Source organism: Caretta caretta, chromosome 11 (assembly GCF_965140235.1).
Source record: "Caretta caretta isolate rCarCar2 chromosome 11, rCarCar1.hap1, whole genome shotgun sequence".
NCBI lineage: Eukaryota > Metazoa > Chordata > Testudines > Cheloniidae > Caretta > Caretta caretta.
The window spans coordinates 52327317-52345517 of record NC_134216.1 but is presented as its reverse complement, the minus strand read 5'-3'; the positions used below and the strand labels follow the sequence as shown (position 1 = coordinate 52345517).

Here is an 18201-nt window from a genome sequence, read left to right as displayed (position 1 = left end):
GTAAAAGGGTAGAATGTATGTGATGTACAGTAGGTTTTCCTTCTTCAACTGTAAGTAAATGCACATGATAACCCTGAGAGATGGCATTTTTTGTTGAGTTAATGTTATATACTAGCTTCATACTGTTGTCAAGTGGGGTGGATTCAAAAGTATTTCCCTCGAGCCCTGTGAAAATTAGTTAAAAAAAAAAAAAAATACAGCCTGAATCTGTTGTTTTTCTGTGGAGCCCCTGCCTCTGCTTCCACCCACGGCAGTCGTGCTCTGGTAGACCAGACTGAATAATACAGTAGTTCTTCATTAGGCCAAATACAAGGTGTAATTACAGATAAACTGATTAAAACCAGTAGATAAAACACAATTCTAAAATGTTGAGGATTTTATTGAATATCCACATAATAATATACAAAATTTTAAACCATAAGTTTCTCGTAAGATGTGCCATGAACAAACCTTCAATTGCAGCATCACAAGTTAGTCTACTGAAACTGACTGAAGTCTGCTGCATTTATCAGATGCCTTTTCGTTGCTGTTTTCCATTTTTGCAATCCGGGATCCAAACTGCATGGCCCTCTTTGGCAGAATAGTAGAGGCTGTGAGGCCAAGCTCCTTAGCTGCAAGGCGCAAAAGTAATTTCTCTCCAATTCCTCGAGGCAGAGTCAAGTCTGCTTTTTCCGAAACAGGCAGAGAGTTAAGAAACGAAACAACATCTTCATCAAGGAAAGGAAATCTAAACAGAAAATAATATTATGAAAAACTGTTACCTTGACAGGGTTTAAACTCATAAACAAATGTGTAGTGTACGAGATAACTGCCCTTAGAATACTCAATTCACACTATTCTGATCTGTAGAAAATTTGGACTTTCAAGTCAATATCCATTCCTAGAAGGAGATGCAACATAAATCTTGATGCTAACATGTTGTGAGAAAAACAGAAGTGTTGTGGAGTCTTGAGGAAATAAAAGACTGAAACAGCAATACACGTCCATAAGAAACTTCATTTAAACTTATCTGATTGGAAGTTTTAAAAGTCTTGCCCAAAAATAATAATTTGTACTTAAATAGGAGCAAATGACAGAAATTCTGTTTTTGTGCATAGCTCCCTTAGTCACCACCAATAAAGATACTTGAAAGAGAGAAAACATAAATTATGTCGGTGCAGAACTGTTTATAAAATAGAATGTTTTTCAAGATCAGAGGATCTTTAAATGTTGAACTACTGTAAAACCTAACCTTAGTATACAGCTACACTCTGGTGCTGTGTCTAATTTTAACCTCTCAGACAAAACACATTTACACTGAAAATTCTGTTACACCATTCTAAAGGGAAAAACAAGTCACAAAAATTTAGATTGTTAATGCCTGCTGTCAGCTTTTACCTTGCTAAAAGGGCACTTCCTTCTTAAAGGTCCTTTCACATGTATCATAGATTTATAACTCTGTAGGTAACTCCCCCCCACCCCAAGATATTACACATTTTCTGCTCGTCACAAAATCACGATTGGTGCCCTAAGATCCATTTTTCAGTTTACTGTACCGAAAGAAATTCTTCCCAGTGCAGAGTTAATATGCAAAAACCTCCACACCATCACTTAACTCCAATGGTGGGATCATGAGGTGGGACAAACAGGCATGAAAGGAGATGTTTTGTTTCTGGGTAAATTAAATTGGGGCTACTGGATCTAGGCTATACCAATCTAATGGTTAGGAACTCTAGTCGAGGGGTGTGGAAGGGCAGCAGCTGCTGTTCCATAGTCAGGAATAATGGCTGCAAGGAACTGCATGTATTGCAATCCCACAGCCTAGGTGGTGGGTGAAGTGTATGGATTGCATTCTCTAAAGTCCCCATATGTAGTTCCCCATACAAAGCCAGCTTACGTACGCTTTATGCAGAACAATGGCTGTTCCCCTATAAAGTGACAAAATCAACTAAATATAAGAAATATAAGGTTTCTATAAGAACACCTAACAGCATGTATGGATTAAAAAAAAATTTTGCTCCCTTCCTGAGGTTTAGAAGTCTTTTGGGCCAAGAACACTACCAAAAATGCTCAGGCCTCTCCTTCCTCCTTGTGGACATATCTGTCTGCTTGCTGCCTCTTCAGTTTAAACTTTGCTGCTGCTGTTTCTGTTATGCTAAACCTGGAGAAAAGAGTGTGTGACCATAAAAACTCCTGTCTGTAACAGTAACTCCCAACAGGCCACACAAACTCACTATACCTATCACACCACATTCATCATATTTATCCATAAATGATGTAATGTAGGATCGTAAATGAATGCCAGGATCACACTGGTCATTAATATAGTTGTGAAATGGGTACACACACACGCGCTCTCTCTCTCTCTCTCTCATTCACTCACTGAAAATACATTCCAAAAATGTCTGAATCAAGGCAGTGTTGATAAACAGGTTTCTACTAGACAAAGGATGTTTGGTCTCCCACCTGCCTTTGTAAGTCAACACAACGAAAGCCCGTTTTGCATTTGAAGTCAACAGAAGAATATGAAAGCAACATGAAGTCAGCACACCAAGCAATAAAACTCGGGGTAGGGAGAAGGTAGGGGTCATCCTGACTCTGGGGGCCAACAATTAATTTTGCTGATACAAGGAGAAGGCAAAAAGACATCACTTTATCCTGCATGTGAGGGAATAATTGGGCACATTCATGAAAATGGGATCCAAAACGGCCCTGCTTGGCAGCACTGTAAAGGACATTTAGGAGAGATAAGACTGCTTTTAGACAGATGGTTAGACTGTTAAAGTTAAGTTTAGTCTCTAGAAAGTGTGTACCGAGTTTAATGTTACCTTGCTGACTGGACTACCCTTACTCACTGTCTCTTACATTTTAGCCTTTGATAATAAATTTAAGTTTTCACTATAATATTGCAATGCTGTGATGATATATATGAGCTGATCCTCAGTTGAATCACACAACCTCATATATACACTGTCCCCTGGGGGATGGCAAACATGATATTTCTGTGAGTAGCCAGTGAGAGGGGCAAGATATCACAGGGAAAATCTTCAGAACAGTTTGGGGACCGGAGTGGACCTATTGTTAAAGCAAAGGGAGGGGCCGGGCTAGCATTGTCCGGAGGAGATTGTTTTGGTGGCTAACAGACTGAAGGTGTCAGGGAGCTGATAACACTGCAAAGGGTTAAGCAACAGCAAGTCTCTCTCTTGCTGGAGGCAAAGAGGTAACAAGGTGGCTCAAAGTCCTGGGTACCCCAAGAACCATCACAGTGTGCAGGTGAGGGCACCTCAAATGAGTGCTTGTGAGGGTAACGTCATCATACTAACATGAGACTGGAAGTAAAATTTTCAGGTGGAAGTGTGATTTTCAAGTTGCTATGTCTTCTTAAGGGGTACTCTAAGCACTTTAAATTAGTACAGGCCCAATGTCTGTGTACACACACCCACACCCTAAACAAATGTCCTCATGGAATTTTTAAAAATTAAGAAAAGACAATTTTGATTTAAAATTCCACTGCAGTGCTAGAAATGGAGTTCTGAGTTGAAACTGTTTGCTGCATGTTAAAACAGTGCTACCTTGCTTCTTTTCCATGATCTCCAATAATCCTGTCATCCCGGCCAAGATTTCTAGAAGAAATGCGAGCCAGCTCCATTCCTAGTTCCTTATTCAAACCCTCTAAACCGTATTTTTTGAAGCAAACACGATGTCGGGAATATCCTGCAAGCTGCTCATCTGCTCCAATTCCTGTAAGCACAACCTACAGAAGAGTATAAAAATGGTATTTTATTATTTATCTAGGAACTCTAAAGGGGGAAAACGTTATAGATTCCCAAAATATTCAACTATAAAAATCTGAAAATAAACCCAATAAATATATTCAAACACATTTAGATTAACATAATAAAATAAGCCTGCATTTATTCATTTTTATAGATCCTGATCTTGTTCCCACTGAAGTCACTGGGAACCCTGATTTAAATTGGAGCAGGATCAGACCTGAACAGTATACACTCACGCTTTAACTCATTAAAGAAAAACAAAAAACCTGGTCTTTTACAATAAACCATTTCAGTCTATTTGGGGGAAAAAATAATTTGAACTTTTTGAAGAATTGAGATAAACTGCTAAGTAAATCACGTCACCTGAAAGACAACTAAAATAAAACCAGTATTCACATCTTTAGGTGACCCACTCGGATGCATAAGCCATTATAGGTTGTAGCACAATCTGAAAATAAAGCAAAATCCATTCAACTGTGCACTAAATCCTCTATTATTTGACTCCAACCATTTAAAACATCCCCATTAACTGGCAGCAAATAATATAAACCTCAAAGCAGATGCAGAAGTGAACTCCAAATATGCAGCATCATTTTAAAAAACATTCATCCTTTCTCCATGCTCACTACCAAAGACAAGTGGGAGGAAAGAAGAGAATTCTTGAAGTAGCTATCAAATTACTACAAGAAGTTGCCCCCTTCAAAACGGCAAGAAAAATATCAGGTGGAAACAGAGGAAAAGTTGCTCTTTAAATGACTGTTTAAAATATGTCAGAAGCCTTCAAAAAACAATCCTCACCCCTCAATAATAATAGCATTTTGTTTTGTCACATACCAACCCAAATATTGATATTGTGGGAATTACTGGATGTGGGATACCAGCACAAAACAATGCTGATTAACTAAATTTTCTGCAGATTTAAATATTTCAGATCTGTTTAGACTAGATCTGATGGTACAATTCTTCTCTACTACGTCAATTCAAAAATTGAATATTCCAGGCTGAAGACTATTGCCTTTCCCAGTTCTACTGCTGTATACTCAAGCTTACAGAATAGAATAATTCCATGCCAAGGAATTGAATGCAGGAGTCCTGCATTTTTGGAACTGCAGACAGTTACACACTTATTACAACTGCAAAATTTACTTATGCTTGCTACTTGTATTGCAGCGAGCTTGGATATTTATTAATTTTTTACTGACTACTGAAGCTAAACTGCACTATACTTATTTTTATTGACCAACTATAAAACAAAGAAGATCTTATACCTTTGCAGAACTTTTATATGGTTTTACATCTCCCTGGGTAGTAATAAAACCTTCTCCCCTGGAAGCAAACCAAACTGCACAACCAATGCTGTCATCCAGAACGGTATCCAATGGATAAACTAAGTGGCGTATGCGCTGTTGTCTCATTCTTTTCAGTTCCTCAAGTGTAACATTAATTTCCACAAAATTCCAAGTTCTTGAAGGATTAATAGTCTCTAGTTCTTCCAGTCCTGCTCTGCCAGTGATTCGGTCAGGCACATTGAAGCAAGAAAAGTTATCAACAATTGTAGTATCAAGTTTTTTACAGCATTCCTGACAAGAATGCAATTCATGTTGTTTTTTCTGCTTGCTTTGTATTGTCTGTTCTTTAATCATGAAGGCTACGTTAAGAAGATCAATTGGTTCCTCTGAAGGAATATGTCGATCAGCTAGGGTTGCAATAAGCATAGAATCAATACCACCAGAAAACAATATTGCAACATGTGCTTTCTTGGTAGGCATACTCGGAATTTCTCCTGTTAGCTGACCTGTATCTCTAAACAGATATAAAACACGTCTCTTTACTGCTTCACTTAAAACATCAATAAGCTGTTGGACCAATTTCTTCTTGTGCTCTTCTGCAAGAAATCGATGAAGATCTTCTACAGTAACTGTACTATTAGTAATATTACGGCAATGAGAGTCAACTGAAGTTTCAGGAACTGTCCTATTCAAAGGAACAACTGGTGTTATTAGAGAAAGTTTTAACTCACTCATCGTAAGAGACACATAGGCAGGTAAATCTTTTGAAATCTGATCCAAGCCACTGAGGAATGTTTCTTCTATTGCATTTTCTCTGGAATGGTATTTCCAGGGATAGAATGTTAAAACCAAAGACTCAGATATAGCACATGCCTTAAGATCAATTTTGTAAATTCCAGATGCTGGAACTTCCTGCCATTGGTTATCAGATTCAGAAAGAGCACTTACAGACGACAAACAGAGAGCCCTGTCTAGCTCTTTATTAAACTGCCACAACAAACTACGACGACCAAAATAATCCCTACCAAACCACAAGTAGTGTCTCGATGCTTGATAATAAATAAAAGACCACGGACCCTGAACAGATGAGAAGAGTGACAAAATATCAGATTCACTACTACATGATGAAAGATGATGAAACATAACTTCAGTGTCATTCTCTGCTGTCCCTACGTGAATTCCATTGAAGACTTCTCCATTCCAAAGAAACACATTGTTATCAATGTCTGTCAGAGGCTGGGGAGTCATCAGTCCCCTCAGGTGAAGTATATGGCCAGAAAACAAACACTGGTAGGAGAGATCAGACACAGTCTTTATCAGATGCTGGCTGCTGTTAGGTCCTCTTCTTCTTAGGTTGCACAGCAGACCATCTTTGAAGAAGCCACCAATAGCGTGCTGAACAAACAAACTGACAACACAACAAATACCACACATTGCTATATAGAATTTAAAAGGTCTATTTTCTGATTTTGGTCTTCTCTGAATTTTCTATCTCCTGATGTGCCCTCTTCAGGTCATCTAATGTGTCTGCATAAAAGAAAAGAGGAAATAAATAATCACTTAAAATTCTTTTAATAAATTCGATAAATGTGGTAGAATAATAATGAATTAGAGGGATAAACAGCAAGCTCTTTAGGGCAGGGACTGTCTTTCTGTTCTATATTTGTACTGTGCCTAGCACAATAGGATCCTGGTCCATGAAGGCCTTAAAAGCCAGAGGCTAAGCGAGCAAGGGGAGCTAACGAACAGGGGACCGCAAACAGGGGAGTTTGAGATGGGGTTTGTGGGAGGGAGACTAAATAAAATCGCTATGGTTAGGAAGGGCCGCATCGCCAGTGCCAACGTTGCTCCTGTCTCCTCCACCTGCGCCTGTATCTAGGCAGACAACCTAACCATGGATGCCTCTATGCAGATCCTGGTGTGGATCTGCAGAGACTGTGGCCTGCATTTCCCACTCACAGAAAGCCAGGCTGGGGGGGACCATCCAGTGTGAAAGGTGCCTGATGGTGGAATCTCTCAGGAAGCAGGTGGGAGAGCTACAGGAGGTGGCTAGGCTGAGGCACATCCATGCCCAGTTCCTTGGGAGTATTCATAGGGAGACATCCAAGACTGAGGAAGCTATCCAGCTACAGAAGACTGCTGTCACACCACCGAGGGAGGAGTATATGGCTCTGTCACAGGGAGGACACTAGCTCCTGGTTAATTCTGGCAGCAGGCAGTGCTCCATCCCTACTCCCAACCCACCCACCATGGTGACTGAAAACCTTTATGCTGCCTGGGCAACAAGAGATGAGGAATCACCCCCAAAGGTGGAGGAGGAGAAGCCATGTACCCCCAAGGCTGGGAGGATCGCAGCCACCACTCCCAGGAGAAAATGTAGTGTAGTGGTGGTTGGTGACTCTTTTCTGAGGGGGTTGGAGGCACCCATCTGTCACCCTAACATGGCATCTGGGAGGTATGCTGCCTGTCAGGGGCCCATATCCGAGATGTTATGGAGAGATTGTCGAGGATCATCCCCATGCTCCCCCACTACCCCATGCTACTCATCCATGTGGGCACTAATGATACTGCGAGGTATGACCCTCAGCAGATCAGAAGTGACTACAGGGCTCTGGGAGTAAGGGTGAAGGAGTTGGGAGCGCAAGCAGTGTTCCCTTCGATCCTTCTGGTCAAGGATAGGGGCCCAGGCAGAGACAGATGCATCCTGGAGGTGAATGCCTGGCTGCGAAGATGGTGTCACCAGGAAGGCTTTGGCTTCCTTGACCATGGGATGCAGTTTTAGGAAGAAGGACTGCTAAGCAGAGATGGGGTCCACCTATCGAGAAAGGGAAAGAGCCTATTTGGATACAGACTAGCTAACCTAGTGAGGAGGCTTTAAACTAGGTTTGAAGGGGGCAGTTGACCAAAGCCCACTGGTAAGTCAAAAACATGGAGACTGGAGAGAAGGGATTTGGGGGGAGCATGGGTTGTTATAGCAGGGATAAGGGAGAGATAAGACAGAACTGACGGTGGGGGAAATCAAATCAGTAGCTTAGATCTGTATACCAATGCGAGAAGTATGGCGAATAAACAGGAAGAGCTCAAAATGCTAGTAAATAAACACAACTATGACATAATTGGTATCACAGAGACTTGGTGGGATAATACGCATGACTGGAATATTGGTATCGAAGGATACAGTTTGCTCAGGAAGGACGGGCAGGGAAAAAAGGGAGGAGCTGTGCCTTATATATTAAAAATGTATACACTTGGACTAAGGTTGAGATGGAAATAGGAGACAGTCTCTGGGTAAGGATAAAAGGGGTAAAAAACAAGGGTGATGTCATGGTAGGGGTGTACTACAGACCACCTAACCAGGAAGAAGAGGTAGATGAGACTTTTTTTAAGCAACTAACAAAATCATCCAAGCACAGGACTTGGTGGTAATAGGGGACTTCAACTACCCAGACATCTGTTGGGAAAATAACACAGCAGGGCACAGATTATCGAACAAGTTCTTGGAATGTAGACAATGTCTTGGAGACAACTTTTTATTTCAGAAGGTGGAGAAAGGTACTGGGGAGAGGCTGTTCTAGATTTGATTTTAACAAATAGGGAGGAACTGGTTGAGATTTTGAAAGTGGAAGGCAGCTTGGGTGAAAGTGATCATGAAATGATAGAGTTCATGATTTTAAGGAATGGTAGGAGAGAGAACAGCAAAATAAAGACAATGGATTTCAAGAAGGCAGACTTTAGTAAACTCAGGGAGTTGGTAGGTAAGATCCCAGTAGAAGCAAATCTAAGGGGAAAAACAATGGAAGACAGTTGGCAGTTTTTCAAGAGACATTATTAAAGGCACAAGAGCAAACTACCCCACTGCATAGGAAAGATAGGAAGTATGGCAAGAGACCACGCTGGCTTAACCAGGAGATCTTCAATGATCGGAAACTCAAAAAAGAATACTACAGAAAGTGGAAACTAGGTCAAATTACAAAGGATGAATATAAACAAATAACACAGGTATGTAGGGACAAAATTAGAAAGGCCAAGATACAAAACAAGATCAAACTAGCTAGAGACAAAGTTGCCTTGAGGCAACGTTCTACAAATACATTAGAAGCAAGAGGAAGATCAAGGACAGGGTAGGCCCATTACTCAATGAGGGGGAAAAAACAATAACAGAAAATGTGCAAATGGCAGAGGTGCTTAATGACTTCTTTGTTTTGGTGTTCACCAAGAAGGTTGGTGGTGATTGGATATCTAACATAGCGAATGTCAGTGAAGATGAGGTAGGATCAGAGGCTAAAATGGGAAAGAACAAGTTAAAAATTACTTAGACAAGTTAGATGTCTTCAATTCACCAGGGCCTGATGAAATGCATTCTAGAATACTCAAGTAACTGACTGAGGAGATATCTGAGCCATTAGCGATTATCTTTGGAAAGTCATGGAAGATGGGAGAGATTCCAGAAGACTGGAAAAGGGAAATAAGCACAACCTGGGGAATTACAGACCAGTTATCTTAACTTCTGTACCTGGAAAGAGATGGAGAAAATAATAAAGCAATCAATTTGGAAACGCCTGGAAAATAGTAAGGTGATAAGTAACAGTCAGCTTGGATATGTCAAGAACAAATCGTATCAAACCAACCTGATACCTTTCTTTGACAGGGAAACAAGCCTTGTGGATGGGAGGAAGCAGTAGACGTAATATAGCTTGACTTTAATAAAGCTTTTGATACTGTCTCGCATACCTTCTTATAAACAACCTAGGGCAATGCAATCTAGATGGAGCTACTATAAGAAGGGTGCAGAACTGGTTGAAAAACCATTCTCTGTTAAGTCGTTATCAGAGGTTCACAGTCATGCTGGAAGAGCATAATGCGTGGGGTCCCACAGGGATCAGTTCTGGGTCAAATTCTGTTCAGTACCTTCATCAATGATTTAGATAATAGCATAGAGAGTACACTTATAAAGTTTGCAGACGATACCAAGCTGGGAGGGGTTGCAAATGCTTTGGAAGATAGGATTATAATTCAAAATGATCTGGACAAACTGGAGAAATGATCTGAAATGAACAGGATGAAATCCAATAAGGACAAATGCAAAATACTCCACTTAGGAAGTAACAATCAGTTGCACACATAAAAAATGGGAAATGACTGCCTAGGAAGGAATACTTACTGTGGAAAGGGATCTGCGGATCATAGTGGACCACAAGCTAAATATGAGTCAACAGTGTAACACTGTTGCAAAAAAAGAAGGAAACATCATTCTGGGATATACTAGTAGGAATGTTGTAAGCAAAACACAAGAAGTAATTCTTCCTCTCTACTCTGCGCTGATTAGGCCTCAATTGGAGTATTGTGTCCAATTCTGGGCGCCACCCTTCAGGAAAGATGTGGACAAATTGGAGAAGAGCAAGAAAAATTATTAAAGGTCTAGAAAACATGACCTATGAGGGAAGATTGAACAAACTGGGTTTATTTAGTCTGGAAAAGAGAAGACTGAGATGGGACATGATAACAGTTTTCAAGTACATAAGAGGTTGTTACAAGGAGAAGGGAGAAAAACTGTTGTTCTTAACCTCTGAAGATAGGACAAGAAGCAATGGGCAAGGATGGTTTAGGTTGGACATTAGGAAAAATTTCCTAACTGTCAGGGTGAAATACATTCCCTAGGGAGGATGTGGAATCTTCATCCTTGGAGATTTTTAAGAGCAGGTTAGACAAACACCTGTCAGGGATGGTCTAGATAATACTGAGTCATGCCATGAGTGCAGGGGACTGGACTAGATGACCTCTTGAGGTTCCTTCCAGTCCTGTGATTGGGCGTCTTAGGCACTACGATAATACAAATAATAAATAGTAATAATAATGGTTCCTGATAAGTCAGTAATTATAGCCAACAGTCCAATCAACACAAAATTTAAAGACATATAACAAGAAAATATGAAAGTGTTATGCATCAGTACCATTGCACAAATCAGCCCATTGCAGCTTTTTCCCCTTTAAAGACATTCAAATTTAGATATATATTCTTATTGTTAATGCACATTTTTGTATACATGAACTTTAAAAATTGTATGTCGTTAAATTTGCATTGATTGGGCTATTAACTATAACTCCTGACTTATCAAGTACCAAAATTATTATTTGTATTATTGTAGTGCCTAAGACTAAGAGCTTCAGTCATGGACCAGGACCTTATTGTGCTGGGTACTGTACAGGTATAGAACAAAAAGACAGCCCCAAAGAGTTTACAATCTATCATAGAATCATAGAATATAAGGGTTGGAAGGGACCCCAGAAGGTCATCTAGTCCAACCCCCTGCTCGAAGCAGGACCAATTCCCAGTTAAATCATCGTCTATCTCTCTAATCTAAGTCATTATTATTGTACTGCATTTTTATATATAAGACTTTTACCAATATCAGAAGCTGGTGAACTCCTAGCTACTGTCAATATAAGATTTGCACTTTACTGCATAAACTGCATAAACTATCTTAACTAAAGCCTTCTCAGTGTAAACTGGCTAAAAACACTCTAAGAAACAAAGAGCAAGCACCATTTGTTCCATCCAGAAATTACTGAGTTCATTTACATCTTGGAATTCATTCCACACCTGACCCTAGATTTCTCATCTACTTGATGCTTCTTGGTCTTTATTTAACCAACAAGTCTCTCTCTCTCATTCTCCCTTATCTCCAGATGCTTCTATCCTAGATCCTCGACCCTCCACACCTCCATAATCCCAAAGTCCATTCCTCCAGCCCCCAAAGGTTTTCAGTTCAACTTCAGTTTTCTTTCTTCCTTAACCCATGTTACTTTCAGACAGGTTTATTCTTCCTATATGGGACCAAATGCTGCAAGATGCTGATTGCTTCCTGAAAGGAGTTGAGGGTGCTCAGCAATTCAGAGGACTGGGCACTAGGTCTACTATAATTTTTACTGGCATCCCGTCCTACATTTTTAGGACTAGCAGCTTTTCAGTTTAAGTACTTTATCACTCATATACATAATATTGTGATTACTTTAGTCTTCTGTCCTATCCAGACAAATTAAACACAGCAATCATACAGCTTTGAATAAAGCTGTTCATTTTGATCTGCAGGAGAAATCATACACAGTTACAAATACCACCTTTAAATATTGGTAGGCAATGTGTGTTAAGAACTTACTTTTGCATTCAGATAACATTTCTGTTCTGTCTACAAGAAAGAATATGTTGCTATTGGGTTGCTGTTTATAAACTTTCTGAAAAATAAGAGGAAATTGGGATAGGTTAATGTTAATAACAAATCCACAGCAGAAGTCTATCATGTTATCAAGACAACTGTTTTATCATCCACAGCATTGTTACCTACTGCTATTTTATATTCTTCTTCCCTCAAATATGATGAGTCAAGTGCCACCATTTCAAATATAAACTAAATTGAAAGTAAACATATTTATGAATACTTAAAGTGTATGAATGGCTAACATGATATTGGCAAATATCAGGCCAAGTTAGACATTTTAATCAACAATTTAGATAAGACATTACTGAAAGTACTGACGCCAAAAGGACACACAAATTCTCATTGTTTTAAAAGGCAAGTGTCTATCTATTTACTACATTAAAAGGCACTGTACTAAAAGTACATGTACGTGATACAAATAATATAGGATAAAAGATAAACATATTAAAAAGTTAATTCTTTGCAACACATGATAGTTGTAAAATGTATAACAGAACACGGTTATCATCTATACTGACAGAGTCCTGGAGTCCCTACTCACTCAAAGCTTCAGTGAGAGTTTAGAATAGATGGATTAAAAACTACAGGATTTGGCCCAACATAAATTGTATATACAGTAGAGCCTCTGTGTTACAACCTAATTGGAGACTGAGTGCAGAAAGTCAAAAAGTTCATAAAATTGAACATAAAAAAATTAGTCGGTACAGTGCCTGAGTTGCAGTATGATGCAACTGCATCATTTTCTTGTCTTTCAAACTGTAAAGCAATTTCAACACACTGAAGGCATCAGAATATAAAGGGATGATGATTCGTTCTTCATTGACATCTCTTTTGTTGTGACCCTTTGTTCCATCAAGAAAAATGGTTCATGTAACTGGTGGTTTGTAAAAACGAGGTTCTACTACACCATAAAGACAATTCTTTATCAAGTTGTATCCATGATATTCACAAAGTACACAAAGCCACAGTGAACTATTCAGTCATGGTGCTAGGGGACAAAACTTGTGGCACAAGCTTGTGATTTCATATCATACCTACTGTGCATTTAATCCTATCAGAACCGAACAGTTAACCAAAACATGAAATAGCAGTCTCAATTGGCATACTATATACACCACCAAAAAAAAAAAGGGGGGGGGGAATTTGTGTGTTTGTGAAACTTCAGATGGAGAGTCCTGGAGACTGAAGTCCTCTATCTACAGAACACTTGTACCAGAAGTGGCAGGTACATGCTTTCTTACACTGCCCCTCCAATGTGCCTCAGTATCCATCCTCCATCTCTTCCATACTCTCTGCTGAAACTGCCAATGAGTCAGCCAATGGTGCCAACTCTGATGTGAACATGTCCACTAATAAGCATACCAAGAAAAAAATTGATCTTATTTGACATGGACCCATTATCAGTCCAGAGCTATCCAGGGCTCAAACTAATTCTGCTTTTGTCAGGAATTGTTTACATGTTTCTGTATAATTTACCTGCACCTTGAATGATTTATTTTTAAGAACATGCAAGTCCATTTACACTGATTGTCAATTTTTCTGTGCACTGTTGAAATTAAATAGTTGGTAGGTAATGCATCAGATCTCTCTGAAAATAAAGTGTGGTCATTTATGTATGTTTTGTAGATGACATTTGTATATAGTTAACTCTATCTTTATTTTTAAAAGGGTTTTAACTTGTGCATATAAGGTAGGATTTTCACACACGCTCAATATTGGCTTAACTCTGCTCCCCTCAAAATGAATGGTAAATCTCACTCTTATTTCAAAGGAAGCAGCTAGGCCAATGGTAAGGGCTTCTGAAAATCCCACACATCATGGACACGATTAACGACAAAACAAACTGTGCTGATCCAAAGATAAACTGAATTAATTTTTCTTTTACGAACTTTAGACACTGATTAATCAGACTGATAGCCATACAGAAAAACTGGTAAATATCAGAACACAATCATTTTGAAGTAGCCATTGAAAGCTGTTTTGCTTTTCTTAGGTATTAAAGCAGAAGCAGATATTTCCCCTTCCATGTAGGATATACATCTTTATCTTGGAGTTTTAGCCAATATAAGTTATCCTTAGAGAAAAGGAAAGTATTTATTTGCTTATCAGTGCACATAACATCTGTTTTCTCATTTCTATCTACAGCCCTTCACCTACCAATTCTTGCATAATGGTCATAAAACTCAAGGGGTTCATAGAGGAGGACAACAGCAGAGAAGGTCTTCTTTGTATTTTTTTAAAGCAACTTTAAACAACTTTTGCCTTCAAAATCTGAGAAAATCTGTGACAAATATTATGAGTTTGACGCCAAATTTGGTATTTCCCCTGATAAAAAACAATTCCTGCACAGCTTAGTTCTGAATGTAATATGGAGAGTAATTCCCTCACCACTTAGAAAATGTACAGTAGGAATTGTCTTCTTTTTGGCTTGAAGCATTGAGAAGTGTTGGAAGGGGCACACAAGTGTTTTGCTTTGATCTAGGATGTGCTACACTCCATCACTACCACAAAACTGGATATGATCACTTCCTGGAAAATAAATCTTCTTTGACAAGGTGCGTAAACTAAGTTAATAATATCAATATAACAACAACTAAATGCTGTCTTAAAAAATGTCACTCATAGTGGGCATCAGCTATTTTGAAGTGTTTGTATTTGTTTTCTCATGCTTTCCCACCTTCCTTTATCTAGAGAATAAACTGCAGCAACTGCAAACACTGTCGCATTCTATCAGGTTGGAAGTGAACACGTCAAAGACTAAGTGGATGCGGAATGAGCATTCGAAGCAGGAATCATCGCTGTGAAAGGGAAAGTAATTGAGGAGGTCAACAAATATATTTATCTAGGTCAGCAGCTGAACATTCAAAGGGGAATGCAGTAGCACGAAAAAGGCGGGGCGGGAAAGTTTCAACAAAATAAAGACAACTCTAATGGATGATAAACTGCCCATGAAGAAAAGGAAAGAACTGTTTAACTCCACTGCTCTGTTAGCAATGATATAGGGAGTGGAAAGCTGGTCAACAATGAAAGTGGAGGAAGAAAAATTCACTGTCACCCAGAGAGCAATGGAAAGGCGAATCTGCAAGATATCGCTCTGTGATCATCTACCAAATGAGGAGATCAGAAGGCATACAGAGGTGACCGATGTAGTGCAGGCGATGTACAACGCAAAGTGGAGATGGACGGGTCATGTAGTCCGCAGGTAAGACAATATGTGGACAACCCGAATCAGTGACTGGATCCCCAGAGACCACAAGCGACCACTGGGCAGACCGGAAATGCGTTAGGCTGATCCCATAACAAAACTCTTGGCCAGAAATGGAAAGAACATGTTTGTAATAAAACAGAGTGGTGTGGCATTGACTTGCGTTTGTGAAGGGACGGACGAGGACAAGCTGGACAATGGCGATTTATCTAATGCAAAAAATGAATTGCTAAAAAACCACTTTGTAATCACTCACCCGGTTCTTCTTCAAGTTGGAAAGCTCATCAACTACAACTTTCTGCTCTTTAATCTGAAAAACATAACAGAACTCTAGATTTATAACAAATAAATCAGTATGTTATAACCCACTATTAACACTCCAACCCATGTTTTCAGATAGACAAACATTTGCATCTACCTTACTCTGAAGGTCCAGGAGAAATCAGATAGAAAAGTGATGGAGTAAAGAATGGAAAGTAAACGGACACATGAAAGATGTTTCCATAGCCAATATAAACATAACCAGTAAGATATGCTGGGGCATATGACTAATAGAAGCCAAAGTAAATTTTTCTGAAATTAATTTGATCTGAAAACTAGGTATCTGTAGAAGTCTGAGCCAGCAAACCAGGAGGGAGTAAATCATATTTTCAAATACCTGCTTTAGAAGGGAGGTAATTTGTATACGATCTGCATCTTTTTCTCCACAATTGCATGTGATCAGTACTGCACATCTAGGGCCTGATTCCAAAGCCTACTGAAATCAATGTGAGTCTTTCTATTGCTTTCAATGAGCTTTGCACCAGACCCTAATAAAACCTACTACTCTTGTAGATGGGGTTACTATGTAGGCAAATATGGTATGTTTTGTAAGCAACAGGCTAGGAACTAGATTCTGAATTATTCTGGTATAAATCAGAAGAATTTCACTGAGGTTAATGGAACAACAGCATATGAAAAATCTGTTTTGTGGGATCTTCTTCTTTCCAGGGGGAAAAAATGGGTCTCTTCAGGATTTTTCTAACTTCTTTGTCACCCTGAAGCACACAACAATGCAAAGAACTGTGAAGCCAATTTTGTCAATTTCCTGGGAACATTTCAAGGGCAGGGGGAATCCTTGAAGTGCAGAGCTGCCCACACCTTCTTTCCCCGATATAGGGGTCACTGTTGGAAAAAAGACCAAAGAACCTCTACACTTCAGCTATTACAAGCTGCAAGAATGTCCCTTAGGGCCACAGGCAACTGGACATAAACTAGAACAGCACAGCATCTCCTCTATTTATGCCATGAACTGAACAGTACCTTAACTGGTTCCAGAATTTGGAAGTCACAAAGTTGGCATAAATCCACCTTTGATCACATTCCAGTCTCTCAGGCGCTCAAACCAAAGCACGCATTTTACACCAATATCCTCCACCGAGGACATGGAGAAGCAGCACATTTACAAAAGGAAAATGGAGGAGGTTCCTTGGGATTTACCAGACTTACAGACTGATGACACTACTGTCTCGACAGTAAATATTTAGTGTTTGTGAAGAATGCCAGAATGACAACTCCAGAGGCTAAAATATTTTATGTCTCCATGGAGCATATATGGGATAAGTAGCTGTAGCATAAGATAACCCACAATTCCCTGACCATTTATCTCAAGCTTGGAGTGATCAACACTAGGCATGACAAAGTAGTTCTACCAATATCTCCATTTAGCCCTGCCACTGCCAATATGGCCATTAATTAGGGCCAAATTATGGTGGAAGTTTCTCTATTGTGAAAATTAAAAAAGCCAAAAATCTCTGCTTTTTCATGGTACTGAATCTCTAATTTTTTTCTGGGGGGTAAAAATAAAGTCATCACCCTTATAATCCTGCCGCCCTGCACCCCCACTTTCACAGCAAGCGCTCAACGCCACACGATTTCCCAGAAAGTGTGTTCAGGGCCAATATAACATCCTGATTCGCTGTCGCGGCATTATGACGTTAGACCTTGCAGCGTGACATCACACCGCGAACGCAATTGTAGTGATGACGCCAAATAAGCAGGAGGAGACCAGGCTGGTGCCCCCACTGGGCCGCGCGGCGCCCAGCCGGCAGGGGGCCCCCCTCCTCCCGCACGGACCCCAACCGGAACTGGACCCGCATCTATTCTGCAGAGGCCGGAACCTCCGGTCTCGCGAGGGCCGTGTGCGGGAGTGAGATTCGCGCCCCGCCCCCACCTTTCGGGTCAGCTCGTCCTTCTGGGGCAGCTTCGCCCCCTCCTCCTCTCTCCGCGGCTCCCGGCCCGACATTCCCGTCCTTACGCGTCCCGTTGCCAGGGGTGACAAGCGCGGAAACTCACACAACACTGGCTGGCGCTTCCCTAATCCCACCACGTGCGGTTGGGGCCGACTACTTCCTGCAAACGCCCCGAACTGCGCAGTCGCACTACACGCAAAGCCCCTAACTGCGCCCACCTAGCCGGGCCGGTGGAGCGACAGCGCATGCGCGAGCTTCTCCGGGCATGCTCAGTAACAAGTCACGCCTCTGATACGTTTGGCCACCCCCCTTGGTGTAACTGAGCATGCGCGAATTGTCTCGAGTTGGTTGAAAAATGGTTCTTGGTTTTGAAGCGCCATCAAGTTTTAAAATCCCTGGAAGGGAGCTGCGATACAGTTAAGCTTGGGAACCCCACACCTTGAGAATCCAGATTTATCAGAAAAGCTGCCCTTAGGGAGCTGTAAACAGCTGCCTCCTAAAGCA

At 40.4% G+C, this 18201-nt stretch overlaps 1 protein-coding gene across 4 annotated transcripts; it reads right to left on the bottom strand.

Moving 5' to 3' along the window:
- Positions 1 to 358: 358 nt before the first annotated feature.
- Positions 359 to 17953, bottom strand: ASNSD1 (asparagine synthetase domain containing 1). 4 transcript variants are annotated; one of them, XM_048870265.2, is made up of 6 exons: positions 17679 to 17953; positions 15723 to 15776; positions 12202 to 12277; positions 5024 to 6571; positions 3552 to 3733; positions 359 to 727 (listed from the first exon to the last, which is right to left on the bottom strand). In XM_048870265.2, the coding sequence occupies exons 4-6, from the start codon at positions 6476 to 6478 to the stop codon at positions 472 to 474; spliced, it is 1893 nt and encodes a 630-aa protein (XP_048726222.2). In that variant the 5' UTR covers positions 6479 to 6571; positions 12202 to 12277; positions 15723 to 15776; positions 17679 to 17953; the 3' UTR covers positions 359 to 471. The 4 variants fall into 4 exon arrangements, with proteins under 4 accessions (XP_048726222.2, XP_048726223.2, XP_048726225.2 ...); XM_048870266.2 differs by having other exon boundaries at positions 17801 to 17951; XM_048870268.2 differs by lacking the exon at positions 12202 to 12277 and having other exon boundaries at positions 17801 to 17951.
- Positions 17954 to 18201: the final 248 nt, after the last annotated feature.